The sequence below is a fragment of the Dermochelys coriacea genome, chromosome 8, assembly GCF_009764565.3.
Source record: "Dermochelys coriacea isolate rDerCor1 chromosome 8, rDerCor1.pri.v4, whole genome shotgun sequence".
NCBI lineage: Eukaryota > Metazoa > Chordata > Testudines > Dermochelyidae > Dermochelys > Dermochelys coriacea.
Window position 1 is genome coordinate 106095984 of NC_050075.1, and position 15858 is coordinate 106111841.

Below are 15858 nucleotides of genomic sequence, written 5' to 3' on the forward strand. Positions count from 1 at the left end.
GCCTCCACGTAGGGTGTCACGCACCCACGCCTGGGCTCTCACACCAGAGTTCTGTGCCACGTAGCCACAGCCTGGGGCCCGCATGTGGACAGCGCTTCTCTTGCACACGGGCCCAACCGTCCAGTGCCTGCTCTGCCCTGCTGCGGCCATGGCTCAGGTTACTGAGCAGTAGCAGGGGGTGGGCATGGAGATGCCCAGGGGCCAACTCAGCCAGGCAGGACGGGCAGCCCCGCCCCGAGGGCACAGCCCTGCCCATCCGGCTTCGCTTCCCGTGGCTGGGAAGGGCCGTGCAGTGTGGGGAGGTCTCCGTCCATCCCTGTAACCCCTGCACTCTGTCCCCAGGCCTGCAGGCCGCCTTCGACAAGGAGTGGCAGGCCGGGCGCATCACCCGCGACAGCTACCGGAACGGCTCCGAGGACGGCGCGCTGGCCTACAAGCTGCTCATCCAGACGGGCGACAAGAAGGAGCCGTTCAACTACAATCAGGTGAGCTGGCCCCGTGCCCGGCCCTGCCTGAGAGCCTGGCGTGGCCCTGAACTCCCCTCTGAGCCGACCTGGCCCTGCGGCTCCCCGCAGCTCACCCTGTGCCCGTCTGCTCCCCGCAGCTCACCACGCGCCGGCTGGTGGACGAGAACGGCATCATCCCCCCGGAGACCTTCTACATCTGCCTGACCGTGTGGGTGAGCAACGACCCGCTGGGTGTCGCTGCTTCCCACGCCAACTTCTACCCCCCGCCGCCCGAGTGGATCCACGACAAGTATGACGCCACCGGCGAGAACCTGCGAAGTGAGTGCAGCCGCGGGCATGCCTGGGCACACATGGGCACATGCAGACTGGGCACACGCAGGCGCACCACGCTAGGTCCTACCAGGCACCCTCCACGCGTCAGCGCCCCACACAGGGTCCAGCCAGACACCCCCCACACGCCATGCAGTTTCCGGCCAGGCACACCCCCCTGCGCCAGCGCCCACACGGGGTCCTGCTGGGCATGCCCCACATGCCACACAGGGTCCAGTCAGACACCCCCCACACGCCATGCAGGATCCGGCCAGGCACACCCCACTGTGCCAGCACCCCACACGGGGTCCTGCCGGGCACGCCCTCAAGCGCCACACAGGGTGCAGCCGGGCACCTCCCACGCGCCAGCGTGCCACGCAGGGTCCAGCTGGACACACCAGCTGGCACTCTGGCTGTGCTGAGCAACCTGTTCCAGAGTTGCCCCCTGGCTGGGCTGGCCTGGGCGCCGGCGTGGGAGGAGGAAGGGGGCAGTGTCAGGGGGCAGGGGCCGTGGCATCCCCCTGCCTGACCCTCGCTGCCCCCTCCCCCCCAGTCCCCGCAGCCCAGCCCCTGGAGTTCGCCCAGTTCCCCTTCTACCTGAGCGGCCTGCGCCAGACCGCGGACTTCGTGGAGGCCATCGAGAGCGTGCGGGCCGTGTGCGAGGAGGCGGCCCGGGAGCGCGGCGTGCCCAGCTACCCCAGCGGCTACCCCTTCCTCTTCTGGGAGCAGTACATCGGCCTGCGCCATTGGTTCCTGCTGGCCATCAGCATCGTGCTGGCCTGCACCTTCCTGGTGTGTGCTCTGCTGCTGCTCAACCCCTGGACCGCCGGCATCATCGTGAGTGCGCCCAGACGCCACGGGGATGGGCACGGGGTGGGGAGCACCACAGGGTGGGATCCAGATGCCGCCCAGCCCCCCGGGATCCCCAGGACCCCACAGCCAGCACGTCCCCTGCCCTGGCCTCTGGCCCATCAGCCTTTCCCACGGGCCCTGCAGCTGTCACTCGAGACCTTGCTGGGGCGTCTTGTTCGCGGATGGACCCCCAGCCCCCAGGAGCCCCCGAGCGCCCACAGGGGCTGGAGCACAGTCCAGTGCCTCCCGCGTGTCTCCAGGGGTGACCGGGAGCTCCCGACGCCAGGGTGGAGAATGGACCAGGACGGGCTGGCCTGGCTTGGCTTCCACCCCCTGGCACCAGTGCTCTCCCAGCCGGGGGTCCCTGGCATTGCTCCCCTCCCCCCCCGCCAGGGTGGGTGCTTTCAGGCCCTGACCCTGCAGTCAGTTCTGCTGCCCGGAGTGCTGACCCCTGGGCTCCAGCTGAGCGGATCCGATTGGCGGTTGCGGGGGGGGGTTCATTCCAAATATCCCCCGCCCAACCTGGTGCCCCAGACCAGCCCCCCTGGTTGAGGTAGGCCCTCCCCATCGGTGTGTCCCTTCACACGCCCATGGTGCCCCTTCCCAGGGCAGCTGGGCAAAGCGTCTGTAATTGGTATCATTTACAGCAATAGGGCACCCATCGCCCTGGCATCTGAGCTCTTGTATGGGGCAGAGTGGGTGGCTGCCATGGGGCAGTGCAGTGGGGCAGACAGGAGGGTGCAGAGTGATGCAGCAGGTGCATCGAGGCAGGGCAGTGGAGTAGATGCAGTGGGGCAGGGCAGTGGAGCAGCGCTGTGGGGCGGATGCAGTGAGGCAGGGCCATGGAGTGGATGCAGTGGGGCAGGGCCATGGGGTGGGCCCTGCTCTCTGACTGACACTCCCCCGTGCCCGGTAGGTGGCCGTGCTGGCCATGATGACGGTGGAACTCTTCGGGATCATGGGGCTGATGGGCATCAAGCTGAGCGCCATCCCGGCCGTGATCCTCATCGCCTCGGTGGGCATCGGCGTCGAGTTCACCGTCCACGTGGCCCTGGTGAGTCGGGTGGCGCCTGGGCCCGCAGGGCTAGGCCCCCTGCGGGAAGCTGAGTGACCACCCCCAGCTCAGCCCCACAAGGTGCGGGGAAGCCCATTCGGGCCAGGGCAGCATCTGTTCTGGCAGCGCCCCGCACTGAGCACTGTCCCCCTGAACCCCCCAGCCTGGGGGTGTCCAGCCAGCCCAGGCCCCGGGGGGAGGGGCAGGGTCAGTCTGTCCAGCTGGCCCGGGGAGGGGTGGGGAAGGGCAGGGTCAGTCTGTCCGTCTGTCCATGGGGGGGAGGAGCAGTGTCAGTCTGTCCATCCGGCCCCGGGGGGAGCGGCAGGGTCAGTCCGTCTCCCCTCCCGCTCCAGCCCAGAGCTGAGCCGTGTGTCCTGCCCACAGGGGTTCCTGACGGCCATGGGCAGCCGGACGCTGCGCTCGGCCCTGGCCCTGGAGCACACGCTGGCGCCCGTGCTGGACGGGGCCCTCTCCACGCTGCTGGGCTTACTTATGCTGGCCGGCTCCGAGTTCGACTTCATCCTGAGGTACCAGCGCGGGGAAGGCGAGAGTGGCTCTTTAGCTCAGCCCTGTGTGTATATACAGGGGGCCCAGGGGTGCAGACGTGCCCGGGTGTGTGAGTGTGGGCAAGCATGCAGGGTGACCCGGAGTGGGTGAGGGCAGGGGCACGTGTGGAGGGGTGCCCAAGGGTGTGTGTGCATGAGCATGCAGGGGTGTGTCTGTGCATGTGGGTGAGGGTGCAGGGGTGTGTGTGTGTGTGTGAATGTGCAGGTGTGCCTCGGTGTGTTTGTGGGGGTGTGTGCAGGGGTGCTCTGGTGTGAGTGTGCAGGGGTGTGTGAGTGTGCAGGGGTGTGAGGTGTGTGCACATGGGTGAGTGTGCAGGGGTGAGCATGCAGGGTGCCCAGGGGCGGTGTGTGCATGTATAGGTGAGCGTGCAGGAATATGTGTGTGGGCAAGCGTGCAAGCGTGGGGGCAGATGAGCATGTGGGGGGGTGTGGGGGCGGGGGGGTGAGCATTCGGGGTGTGGGCATGGGTGAGCATGCAGGGATGTGTGTGTGGGCATGGGCAAGTGTGCAGCAGTGTGTGGGGGTGTGTGCAAGCATTATGGGGTGCCTGGGGGTGTGGGTGCATATGGGTATGCTTAGAAGTGTGGGTGCATGCAGGTGTGCCCAGGGGGATGTATGGTTTGCGTGAGTATGCTGGGGTGTGGGGGGGTATGTGCGAACGTGCAGGGGTTCCTGGGGGTGTAGGTGCGGGCGTGTCCAGGGGGGATGTATGGGTGTGCGTGAGCGTGCAGCGATGCACGGGGGCAGCGGTATTAGAAGGCCAGGCAGAGAGGCCGCGCTAGGGCAGCAGGGCAGGGTGGGGTCATGAGGTGGGGGGCACAAGGCCCCATTGTGCTGGGTGCTCTACGCCCCCCAGGCCCATTTGCCTCTGCGATGCCCCTACCCTGCCTGTCAGGGCTGAGGGGGTGGGCCCTGTTTGCAAAGCATGCTGGGATGCTCTGTGCCCATGGCGCGGCCGGGCTTCTCTCACCACGTCTCCTCTGCCAGGTATTTCTTTGCCGTGCTCACCGTCCTGACCGTCTTGGGCCTCCTGAATGGCCTGGTGCTGCTGCCCGTCCTGCTGTCGGTCATCGGGCCCCCGGCTGAGGTGAGAGCCCCCCCTCCCCACACTGAGCCACGGCCCCCCTGCAATGGGGCCTGGCAGGGAGTGGAGCCTAGTGTTTGAAGAGGGGCATGGCCACCAGGATGCCAGGGTTCATTCCCAAGTCTGCCTCTGCCTTGCTGGGTGCCAGGGTCAGATGGGGGGAGGGGGAAACAGTGGTCGGTGCCTCACACTGGCTCCGCCCACACACACAGGCTCCACCCACAAGCCTATGGGAACTAGATGTTTCTTGGAGAATGATCAGTGCTGAGGTTAAAGTGACCACCATTAGGTTTCAGAGTTAACGCTTGATTGAGCTGGACTGGGGACACCTCTCCCAAAGCTGCCTCTGTGTAGGCCTGGAGCCCATTCAGAAGGGCCAGCCCTGGCCCTGATGGTGCCCCCAGCCCGGTTCCCTGTACCCTCTGGGCATCCCGTTGCCTTCCCGTCTCACCCTGCACCCTCCTCTTGCCCAGGTCATCCCGGTGGATAATGGCAGCCGAATGCCGTCACCAGAGCCCATCCCCCCGCCCATCAGCCATCACGGCTTCTACATGCGGCCGCCCCCAGCCTGGCCTGGCGCCTTCGCGGACTCCTCGAACTCGGAGTACTACTCGGAGAGCACCGCGGGCTCGGGGCTGGCCCACACCCAGCCCTACGACCCCGGCGCCTACATCCTGCCACCCGCTCCGGCCCGGGTCCTGGTGCAGGCCGGCAAGAATCCCAGCTTCCCCACCATCATGGTGAGTGCGGGCACGGTGCCCCTCCCTCTCAGTCCCTGCCAGACAGCGCCAGCCCTACCCGCCCACAGAGCTCTGTCCGGCCGTGCCCCCGCTGGGCACTGAAAGGGAGCGTGTGGTAGGGGTTAGAGCGGGGTGGAGGTGGCACCCAGGGCTTGGCTGGACGGTCTGTGAGTGCCGGGGAGCGGAAGGGAGCTCTTGTCCTCAGGCCCCCTTCTTTGCCCCCTGGACTCACGGGAGTCTCTGCCCTGCACAGGTGGTGAAAACCTACCCGGAGAACCAGGAGCCGCCGGGGAAGAAGGAGCCACCGAACACCAACCAGCCCCTGCCTGCCGGCGACCCCCTCCCATCGGCCGGCCCGGATCTCAGGGACTTGCCCCAACACAGACTGCCCCGGCCCGGCCCCCCCGGAGCCAGGACTGCCCCACCCCGAGCCCCCCGGCCCCTGCGGACTGCCCTCCCCGCCTACAGCGGCAGCTATGCCACGGTGACGGCCACGGCCTCCGTGACGCTGGCCCTGCACCCCCCCCTGCCAGGCTCCTTGCAGGGTTACACCCATGAGAGCTACGAGGACAGCGAGTCGGACTGCCCGGAGGAGCCCGGCCTGCCCGCCTGCAACGCCCACGGCTGGGCTGCGCCCGAGAGCCGCGTGCTCCACCACCCGGGACGGGCAGAGGGCTCTGCAAGGCCCTAGGTGAGCCCAGGGACTGAGCCCTGTGCCAGGGGCTCCTTCGCCCCCCCCATCCTGCCAGGCAGTGCCAGCGCCCAGCCGCCCCTGGGGGTTACCTTGGGGCCAGCACTGCCCCTTGGGGTAAACTCCCTGTGTGTTAGCGCGCCCTGGCGCCACAAGGCAATTTGATGCCAAAGCAGCGGCTGTGTAAGCACCCCCTACACACATACACAGATGGTGCATGTCCGCACGCTCCCAGGGGGCTCACACGCTCGTGCCCGCCTGTCTGCACACGCAGATGGTGCACACTTGTATGCATACAGATGTTTCACATCCACATGCCCACACATGTTGCACATCCACACTTGTGCCTGCAGACAGGGACATGTGCAGGGTGCACACCCCCCACACACAAATGGTGCACACACACACCCTGTACACACAAGGGACACAGACACAGACAGTGCATGACCGCACATCCTAGTGGGCTTGCACATTCGTGCCCATAGACAAGGATACACACAGGGTGCACACATGCCCCCACACACAAATGGTGTACACACATGTGCACATACGCACAGACAGTGCATGTCTGCATGTTCCCAGGGGTCTCACGCACTTGTGCCCACAGACAAGGACACAGTGCACGCCTGCTCACGCACACAGAGGGTGCACACACATACACACCGGGTATATACACATACAGACAGTGCACGTCCACACATACCTAGTGGGCTTGCACACTTGTGCCCACAGATAGGGACATGCGCAGGGTGCACACCTGCCCACGCACACGTGGACCACGGAGCGTGTCAACTCCACGGGTGCTCGTGGTGTGTCGGAGGCCCCTGCGGACAGATGCCTTGGAGAAGCCAGCAGAGCTGTAGCCCTGGAGGGGGATCCGGCTAACCCGGCTGTCTTGTATCTCTGCACAGGTTGCCCTGGGAAGCGCTGTGGTTCCTAGCCGAGGCCTGCCGTGCAGCCGGATCCAGCTCCTGTGCCCAGGGAGCGGGCAGAGTGGAGAGACGTGGCAAGCGCTGGCACCCGTGCATGGATGCCAGCTGAACACTGAGCTGAAGCGAGCTGTTGGACTGGTGACCTGTGCCAGGCGCTGCCACAGGGACAGTGCCCACGGGCAGGGGCAGGAGCGGGGCTGCCGCCATCCCTGCATTGTGCTGCTATTCCCCAATGATTAATTATTATTATTTTATTATTATTGCTCTGCGCTGGGATGGAGATCTGCCCTGACCTCACCTGGCAGCGCCCCGAGCCCCGCAGCAGGAGATGGCTGGGCTGGGCTGGTGGTGGCTGTTGCCCCAGTGTGGGGGGCACAGCTGAGCCTTTTGGTGAATCGCTGCATCAAGGTTTCTATGCAAGGTGTGTGTGAGCGGGCTGGCCCCTCAGCCATTCCCTCTCCCCACTCCCCCCAGCTGTCCCCCACTCTGGTGTTCCCAGTTCAGGTCCCTGCCCAAGCGGGTTGTCCGGGGACTCTGCATCCCGCACTGGCAGGGGCAGGAAGCCGCCCATTTTGCGTATGCCCTGGGGCTGGGGGCGCTTAGCAGATCCCTTGGGCAGGAGCCGGGGCCGTGCCCTGCTGCCCTGCCCCCAGCGCTGAGTGGTGGGGCTCCCCAGGAGACCAGGTCAGGGAGCAACTGTGTCTGGGGAGAGGCCCAGCAACCCCCGCAACGGGAATGAGATGCTGGCCCCAGTGGGGAGACCCGACCCCTCCCTGGCCTGGGATGGGAGCATCAGGGGGGAGCTTCCCTTCCCCTGCTGCAGGGGGCTGAGCTCTGGCCCAGGGGGCGCCCTGGACTCAGGCAAGGGGCTGGAACAGGGGCCATGTCCCCCCCCCCCACCCTGGGAGACAGGAACAGCCCTGACCCTAGTTACTGAAAAGGGAAACTCTCGCTCACGGGGTAGGACGTTTTCTCACTTTAACACCTAAATCCTGACACCAGCAGGGCCCAGATCCAGCGGGGTCTAGTGAATAGAGCACTGGCCTGGGCCTCAGGACACCTGCGTTCTCCTCCCCACTCCTTGGGAAAAGTACTCCCTCCCTCCCTGCCTCAGTTTCCCCATGGGGACAACGCTACCCAGCCTCCTTTGTAAATGGCTGTGAGACTGAACTATGAAGGCTCCTCCTGTGTGTTTGATGGACAGGAGGGCCTGGCAGGAAGGGGATCTGGGGCAAATTGGAGGGGGGATATGCTCCCCCATACAAGCCCATCCAAGGCCTAGGTACCCCATATGTCTCGCTGGTGCCCTTTATGGGGTCCTTTGGCCTTGATGCTGCCCGATGGAAGTTGATTGGTGGGGGAGGGGTGTATTCCAAACACCCTTGTGCAATTGCACAACTCCCCTGCATGACCCCCACACACACACACCCCCACACCCGCCTGTGCAGGTCCAGCCAAGTCAGGAGCCTTTGAAAAACAGAAACCTGCCCTGCCCCCTAGGATGGGCTTTTCGCCCCTGCCTGCCGGGCCCCGATCCTGTGGCTGGGGGCCACTCACTGGAGGTAGGCAGAGATCAGCTGGGCTCCCAGGGGGTTGGCATGGAGTTGCTGGCCCTTGCCTCTCCGTTCCCCAGCACTTTAAAGCCCCCTCCGGCCCCAGGGTCCCCATCAGCCCCCGCCTGGGGCTTTCCTTTGGGTTCCTTGCCCAGGGCAGTGATGGGGGCCTGTTCCAACCGGCAGCTTCTCAGCGATTGTTCCCTCCTGGGCCAGTGGGTGTGGCTGGTTGAAGTAACTCAGCTGTCAGTACGGCGTGGAGCTGGGGTACCCACTGCCCTGAGCCGCCAAGCGGCGCACCTGCCCCCAGCGCCCCCTGAGACATGGGAGGCAGGCGGGGCGAGCGGTGCCCCGGCCCCAGTCGGGCCATGCCATATAAATTATTTATATTACAAAGAAGAAAGGTTTATTTTTGTAGTTTGTACAGACCCTTAGCCGTGGGCTGGAAGGTTTATTTTTAAAGAGTAAAATATATATTGTCTATCCCGGATCTGCTGGTGTCCCGGCCTCGTTCTTCGTCTGGCCCAGGAGTGAGTGCGTGTGTGTGTGTGTGTGTGTGTCCATGTGCGTGCCCAGAGTGGGGTGTGTGTACACACGTGCCTGGAGCGGGGTGGGGGTCTGAGTGTGGGGATCTCTGCAGGTTGCAGGAGGGAGCCTGGGGGGTAGCCTTAGTGAACACACACGTGTGTGGGGGCACATTTGTGGCAGGGCAGTGTGTGCGCCCCATGCATGTTTGGGGCGGGGTGTTTTGGGCAATGTGTACATGGCTGCGTGGAGGCAGGGGAGCATTCACAAAGCTGGGAGGCTACTTTGGGGGGGGGCTGTAGAGGACAGTGGGGGCAGTGTGTGTGTATGGGGGCTCTAGAGGGTGGGGGGAGTGAGCTGCCCACTTGGCTTACAGCTGGCCCCAGGCTTGCAGGCTGACTGGGGGGTGTGGGGGCCGGATCTCCCCCCAGTGACTGATGGGGGGGGGTCGGGCGCCCCAGCCAGGCATGGACTGTGCTGGCTCCTGCCAGGTGAGCGGCTGGGGCCCTGTGCCCCGATTCCACGGGCAAACACTGCCCCCTGCAGGCCCTATGCTCACTTGCATGTGGGCCCAGGGGTCCGGCACTGCCAGGTGTGTGTGGGGGGGGGTTACAGGGGCTGTTTTAAGGTGTGTGATGCACCCCTGATGTGATCCACATGAGCAGGGTTTACAGCCCCAGGGCCCCTGCAGGGGATGGGGGAAGTTTAACCACCCGCCCCCCCCACTGGGGGTACACTCGCAGCCCACCCAGCTAGGCCAGGCCGAAGGGCTGCACTTGGCTCTATGCTGGCATGTGCCCATTGACGAGCCAGCTGGAACTGAAGGTGCTGGCAAGCTGGGCAGACACCTGGCCTGAGCACTGGCCCGTGTAGCCCCTGCCACAGGGGCACCCCGCACCGCGAGCGGCACGAGGGGACACAAGCCGGCTGCCGCGGGGCCAGCGAACGGTGGGCACCCAACGAGCCAACGCAGCGCCTGACACTGAGCCGAGCGGTACAGCAAGGGGCCCCAGAGACCCGTCCGGCGCGTCACTGACATGGCTCCCATTTGCTAGCCCCAAAGCCGCCGGCAGCTTTGCAAAGCTTTGCTGGGGGCGCCGGGGTCTGGCCAAATGAACTGGTGGGGGGCATGAGACCCTTTGCTCCCAACGTTGCCCTGCACCCGGGCAGCTTATATTACCAGCACAGTCAGAGCCCCCTGGCCTGGGGGATCCGCTGAGCTGCTCATGCCTGGAGTGACACCCAAAGGGGCCATCGGTAGCACGCTGGGATGCTTATGGGCAGCTCATTGCGGGGGAGCAAATGCAAAGGGCTGGTTTAAAAAAAAAGAACAAGGCTGGTGTCTGGCATCACCTTCGCGGCCGGCCCAAACAGTGAGGGGCTGGACTTGTTTAGATAGGGGCTAACAGATGAAGCATCAGGGCACCTGGGTGCTAACAGCTCTGGGAGACGGTGTGGGGTCCTGTGCTTAGAGCCAGAGGTTCTAGCCCAGCGCTGGGAGGGGAGTGGGGCCCTGTGGTTAGAGCAGGGCAGCTGGGCACCAGGACTCCTGGATTCTAGCCCTCTGCCTAATTCCAGAAGCTTGTGTGGAGCAAAAGCAAGGGGCCGGGGGGGGGGGGGGGGGCTGAACAGCTCACCAGGTGTGTGTCTGTGTGTGTGTGGGGGGGTGGCATCAGACACAGGCCACCTTGTGAACAGGAATGGGGGGGGGGCTGGACATCAACTGTGCGAGGAAGCAGCTGTGCAGGTGCATGAAAATACCAGTAATGACTGGCTGAGCCCCCCCCAACTCATCACACACAGGGCCACGCCCAGCAATAGCCCACAGGACAGAGCCGGGAGCCCCAGAAATGTGGGTCAGCCATAGTGTAAGCAGTGAGGGGCTGGGGATGCCAGACCCTTGTGCAGAGCTGGGCGGACCGGGGGGGGAGGGGGGCGGGGGGGAAGATGCCAGAGCTCCTGTGCAGCCATTCTTTGGTGGTAGGGTCATTTCCTGATGGTTAAAGGCACTAGCTGGCTCAGCCTGGGACTGATGCCGCCAGCCTGGCTCCAGGCCCTGGCCATGCAATGAGTTTGGGGTGCTCAGCCCCGACAGTTGGGGTGGGGGATCGAGGTGTTCCTGGCACACCCATCCCAGTCCCAAGGCTGGAGGGAATGACTGGCTGCATCAGGCCTGGGAAGGGAGAAAGGTGCTGCCCCTGCCCCGGGCTGCATGTACCATCGGGGAGTTCGCCAGTTCACAAAGGAGGCAGGTGTCAGCGCCAGGCTGGACAAGACCCTTCCAGCCCCGGGACTCTGCCCTGCCCAGCAGATGCCAGCCCAATGCGCACCCTTGCCATGGGGCCGCTGGGTTGCGCATGGGCCTGAAGGGTGACATATCCCCTCCCCGCCCCGGGCCTGGGGGGGAGGCCACGAGCCTTCACCTGGGCCGGGGCTCACAAGCGGTCCCTGCACTTGCACCTTCTCCCCACAAGGGGGCAGCAGATGCTCACACACTGGACTTGGGGGCCGGGGAAGCCCGGGGGGGGGGCCCCCCCAGCCAGTGCCTCACTTGCATCCCCAGCTGCCCATGGCCCCATTCTGCGCCCCCTCCCCAACGGGCCGGTGCTGAGTGGGGAGTGGGCCTCCTCTGACCTTCCTGCCCTCTGCAGCTAGCACTGGGTTGCGAGCAGGGTGCCTAGACTGACTCCTGTGGCTGGGCTTTGGGGGGGGGGGGGCTGGATGTCTACCATGCTGCCCCATTGCCCTGACAAGGGCGGGGCCCTCCCAGTGCGGCCATGGGATGGCTGTACGGCCCTGCAACCAGGAGGCCCTTGCCCAGGGGAGGACAGCAGCAGTCAGCAGCTCCCCACCACTTCCGAGGCTGCCAGACCAACACCGCCCAGTCCTGGCACCCCTCCCCACCCCAGAGCAGGCAGCTCCTTGGTGCCAAACCAAGTGCGCTGAGACCAGCAAACTCATCGCACGTGTGACACCAGGAACTCTGGTGCAGGCGGGTGGCTCAGTGCCCCCTGGTGGCCAGGCCAAGTCTGCAGGGCGGCTTGGCCTAATGGAGAGATGCACCTGGTGCCCCAGCCTCAGTGGGCTCATGAAAGCTTTTTGTCCGGCGCACAAGCAGCTGCCATGGGTGGCGCCGTCAGGGGATGGACTTTGAGAGGCCCCAGTGTGGGTTCGGGCCACCAGTGGCCCCAGCCCGCCCAGCAGGCCCCACTCCCAGACTGGGCTCAGCAGCCCCTCCACGGACAGAGCAGAGACAGGGCAAAAAGGGCCATGGGGGGAGCAGGAGCCACTCACAAACCAGCCAAAAGGTGGGGTGTGGGGCGGGAGGAGCAGGCCCCTGAAGAGAGCCTCGGGCTCCTGCCCCCTGCTCTCCCACAGCCACCTCCCACTCAGGCGCTCTGGGCCGCAGTTCTCCCATCCTGAAAATGGGGCTGACGGCGCGTCTCTGCTCGCACTAGCCTTGGGAGAAGAACGACAGTGAGGATTAGGAAGACGCTTGGACAGTGGGGTAATGGCGGGGGCGGGGGCGTGTTAGCACCGTCGTTTGGGATGGAGTCTGTTTGGAAAGAAAACGCGTCCCTAAAGGCATCACAAACCAGCCCTGTTCAGGGAGAACGGTCTGAAATATTTCATGGAGCCGAGTTTTTTTCCTCCCTATGTAGCCAACCCCCCGACCCTGCGCCATCCCCATTTCTGCCCTTGCTCCGGCAAGGGTCTCTTCCTCGCCGGCCGACACGGCGGCTTAGGTGCGTCCCCACAACCGCCCGGGGACACAGGTGCTCCCAGCGGACTTGACAAGCCAGCGGGGTTGTCAGCGTCCCATCCTCATTCACAGCCCCCTGCGTCCTGTGCTGGGACGTGCCCACCCCTTGGGTAGCTCTGGGAGGCGCGCTGGGCAAAGGGCGGCGGCCCCCTTTGGAAGTCAGGCTCTGGGCCCCGAAAGGCACCCATCGCCCTGTCCTTCTGCCCGCACGTTTGCGATGGCAGCCAGAGGGCCTCCGAGGCTGGCGCTCTTAGGCAGATGTGGCCCCTGCGGAGGGCAGACGGCGGGGTGCCTGGTGCCACGGGGCAGGCGCCCGCCCCCGCTCTCCATTTCGGAGCCCTGGCTCTGCCTTTGCCCTAGAGGCTTTTTTGGCTGCCACCCCGTGGGCACGCAGGGGGATGAGACCAGCTGAGGGCTTCTTGGGGGATCCGGCTCCCCTTAAACCCCTAGGGCTGTGTCGCTGCCAGGGTGCTCCCGTCAGGCGTCTCCCATCGGTGTAGGACACCCACCTCCACAAAAGGCAGGAGCTAGGAGGCTGGGTGCGGCCTGAATGCACAAGTCACCCTTGCTCCGTCCCTTGGGGGTGTGTAAAAAGGAAACCCCTTCCCAAGCCCACCTAACCCCCTTAAGCGCATTCGGGGGGCGCTAAAGCAAGGGAGAAACCCGCTCCACTACAGGGCTGTGCCAGGCCAGCCTGCTGTCTGTCACACCAACGCGGCTGGTACCAAAAAAACGATTCCCGGAGGCCAAGCGAAACAGGCTGTCGGGGAAAGAAGAGCCCGAGCGGACGAGGGCCGCAGGCGGACAAGCTGCTCTACCCGGGCGAAAACAGGGCGCCGCGGGCAACACGACTCGGTTACACAAAAGCGAAACCTGCGACATGACAAACCAGGGGGCAGAGAACACCCAGCCCGGAGCGCACGGCGCTGCCAGAGCTCTCGCCGCGGGGTCTGCTCTGCCTTTGACCACACACCAGGGGAGAGCGCGAACGCAGTCCCCCACTACCACAAATTATGCAGTCGAGTTTCCCGCATTTGGGGAAATCGCAGGGGTCAGCACACCCGCAGTGCAATGGATGAGCCTCGCCCTGGGAAAACCACCTTCGTGATCATGGTATCTCCCCTGCCAGGTAAGTATGAGTTGCTCGGCCCCAGCCGCCGCCCGCCCTCGCTCGCCCCGCACTCCCAAGCCACGGTGGGGCCCGCCGCGACACGCCCGACGGCCCCGCCCACGCCGGCCCCCACCGCCGCCATCTGCCCCGACGTGTCCCCGGGGCCCCAGCCTTCTCCACGCCGAGCCCCGGCTGCCGACTTCGGGCCCCGCTCAGCAACCAGCTCCCGCTCCCACAAGGCTCCGCTCGCACACGCATCTGCATACGGCCTCCCGCGGCTCCGCCCCTCCGATCGGGCCCCGCCCCCTGCCTGCCCGGGCCCCGCGCTCTCCCCGGGCCAGTCCCGGCTCTTCAGCGCTACGGGGCATTAATCGGGGGGGGAAGGGGGCTGTGCCCACTTTGAGCCAGGGCGGCGGGAAGATCTCAGCGAGGCCGGGGCCCCCTGCCCCTCTCCTGGCACACTCATGGGGGGGCAGCTTCTCACCCCCCAACAGCATCTGGGGGTCAGCTCGGGGCATGACCCAGACCCCAGTGCCTGTCCCCATCCCCACCCTACAGGAACGCACCCTGCAGCCGGGACAGGCCTGGCACCCAAGGGGTTACAGCTGCTAGGGGCGGGGGGCACAGGTTGGAATCCCCCCTACCCCGGGCTGCGGGGCAGCAACCATCACGCACTATCTCCCCCACCCCTGGACTAGGGAGAGGGTCACTCCCCAACTCAGCTCCCCCCAGCTCCCTGCACCCCAAACCTGTCCTGCTGCCCCTCCCACCCCACCAAGGGCTGTATGTGGACAGCTCCCCCCCACCGCCCTGCAGGCCTGAGCTGGCTCCTTGGGCAGGGGCTCCGAGCAGCCGCCAGCCCCTCCATTGTGCCAGCAAGGCAAGTCCCCAGCAGGGTAGCGGCTGGCTCCTCACAGCACCCACGGGATCCTGGCTGGTGGGGGGTGAAGGCGGGGTGGAGGGAGCTCCTCCTTTTGTCCCAGACATCATCTCACTGGGAGCAGAATCCGGGCAGGGGGTTTCGGGGCAGGTGCTGGAGGCAGCAAGTTTCCCCCACCCCACCCAGCTCTGTGTCAGGCTAGCCCCAGCCCCAGCCATAAAGGGATTGGCATGTCTTTCACTCCCCACCCCCCGCCAGAGAGATAAGGAGGCAGCTGCTGGAGTAACCTCTGCTCCCCACCCCGTCCAGGCTGGGCAGTGGCATGAACGGGGGCCCTGCACCTCACTCCTCATGGCCTTTGGACTCCAAAGTCACTGGGAGCAAAGGGCTCAGTGCAGGGGGGAGGAGGGCGCTGAGGATGGGCAACACCCAGTGCCAACCCCAGGCTTGAAAAACATCAGAAAAACAGGGCTGGGGTAGCAGGGGCTGCAGGTCAGGAGTGAGGGGCACAAGCAGAGCTGGGAGGAGCACAGGGCTGGGCTAGCAGGGGGGCTGTGGGTCGGGAGTGAGGGGCACTGGCAGAGCTATGGGGGTGCCCAGGGCTGGGCTAGCAGGGGGCTGCAGCCGGGAGTGAGGGGCACCGGTAATGCCAGCCAAAGTCAGGCAGGCAGAACAGCAGGGCTGGGGCTGGGAGTGGGGGGCGTGGGCAGAGCTGGGGGATGCACACAGGGCCCCAGCTCCCACTCAGCAGCTGGAATAACTTGCTCATTAAAGCCAAGGAGTCCCCCCGCCCCGGCCCCACACCTGGCTCCAGAGGTCCTGCACCAGGGGCACCTCCTGGGGGTGGGGCGCAGAGCCATGTGCTTGTGTCAGGTCTAGTCAGAGCTTCTCAGCTCTGGCTCTACCTGGCCAGGTGAGGGGGCAAATCCCGCAGGGTCAGGGCCGGGGAGCCCTTTGGCCTACTGTGGGGTGGGGTGAAGGGCTGCATGATTCAGGGGCTGATCGCTCAGCTCCAGGGGGACCTGGTCGGAAAATCAAGGGCTCAGTCCTGCCCTGGCCCTGCCCATTGGGCCTAATCCTGCCCCAGTCCTGCTGACCAGTTACCCCTGTGCACAGTGAGTGTAAATGACTCTCTGGGGTGCAATGTGCTGGAGGAGCAGCCCCTTCAACTCAGCATCTGGGGCTGCCACCTCTGAGGTCCCAAAACACCCGGCCCCGCGGGTGCTGCTGAGCCCACATGCAGGGCTGCTGGCTGCGGGCACTGAGCACCCTGACAGTGTTCCCAGGCCAGCTACCTGACTAGCACGACACTCCTGTGACCACATGGGCAG

At 65.4% G+C, this 15858-nt stretch overlaps 1 protein-coding gene and 1 non-coding gene across 2 annotated transcripts in view; one reads left to right on the plus strand and one right to left on the minus strand.

The window, feature by feature from the left end:
• The window catches only part of PTCH2 (patched 2), a 47102-nt gene extending 38364 nt beyond the window's left edge, over nucleotides 1-8738 (plus strand). Inside the window, exons 16-24 of the mRNA XM_038414865.2 lie at nucleotides 343-485; nucleotides 605-785; nucleotides 1330-1613; nucleotides 2545-2682; nucleotides 3067-3209; nucleotides 4236-4335; nucleotides 4806-5072; nucleotides 5326-5763; nucleotides 6675-8738. Coding sequence (XP_038270793.1) covers nucleotides 343-485; nucleotides 605-785; nucleotides 1330-1613; nucleotides 2545-2682; nucleotides 3067-3209; nucleotides 4236-4335; nucleotides 4806-5072; nucleotides 5326-5763 — 1694 coding nt within the window. The 3' untranslated portion in view covers nucleotides 6675-8738. The remainder of the gene's footprint in view (nucleotides 1-342; nucleotides 486-604; nucleotides 786-1329; nucleotides 1614-2544; nucleotides 2683-3066; nucleotides 3210-4235; nucleotides 4336-4805; nucleotides 5073-5325; nucleotides 5764-6674) is intronic.
• Nucleotides 8739-13509: 4771 nt separating this feature from the next.
• Nucleotides 13510-13673, minus strand: LOC119860862. Its single transcript, XR_005294678.1, has one exon. It is a non-coding gene; the product is annotated as a U1 spliceosomal RNA (small nuclear RNA).
• Nucleotides 13674-15858: the final 2185 nt, after the last annotated feature.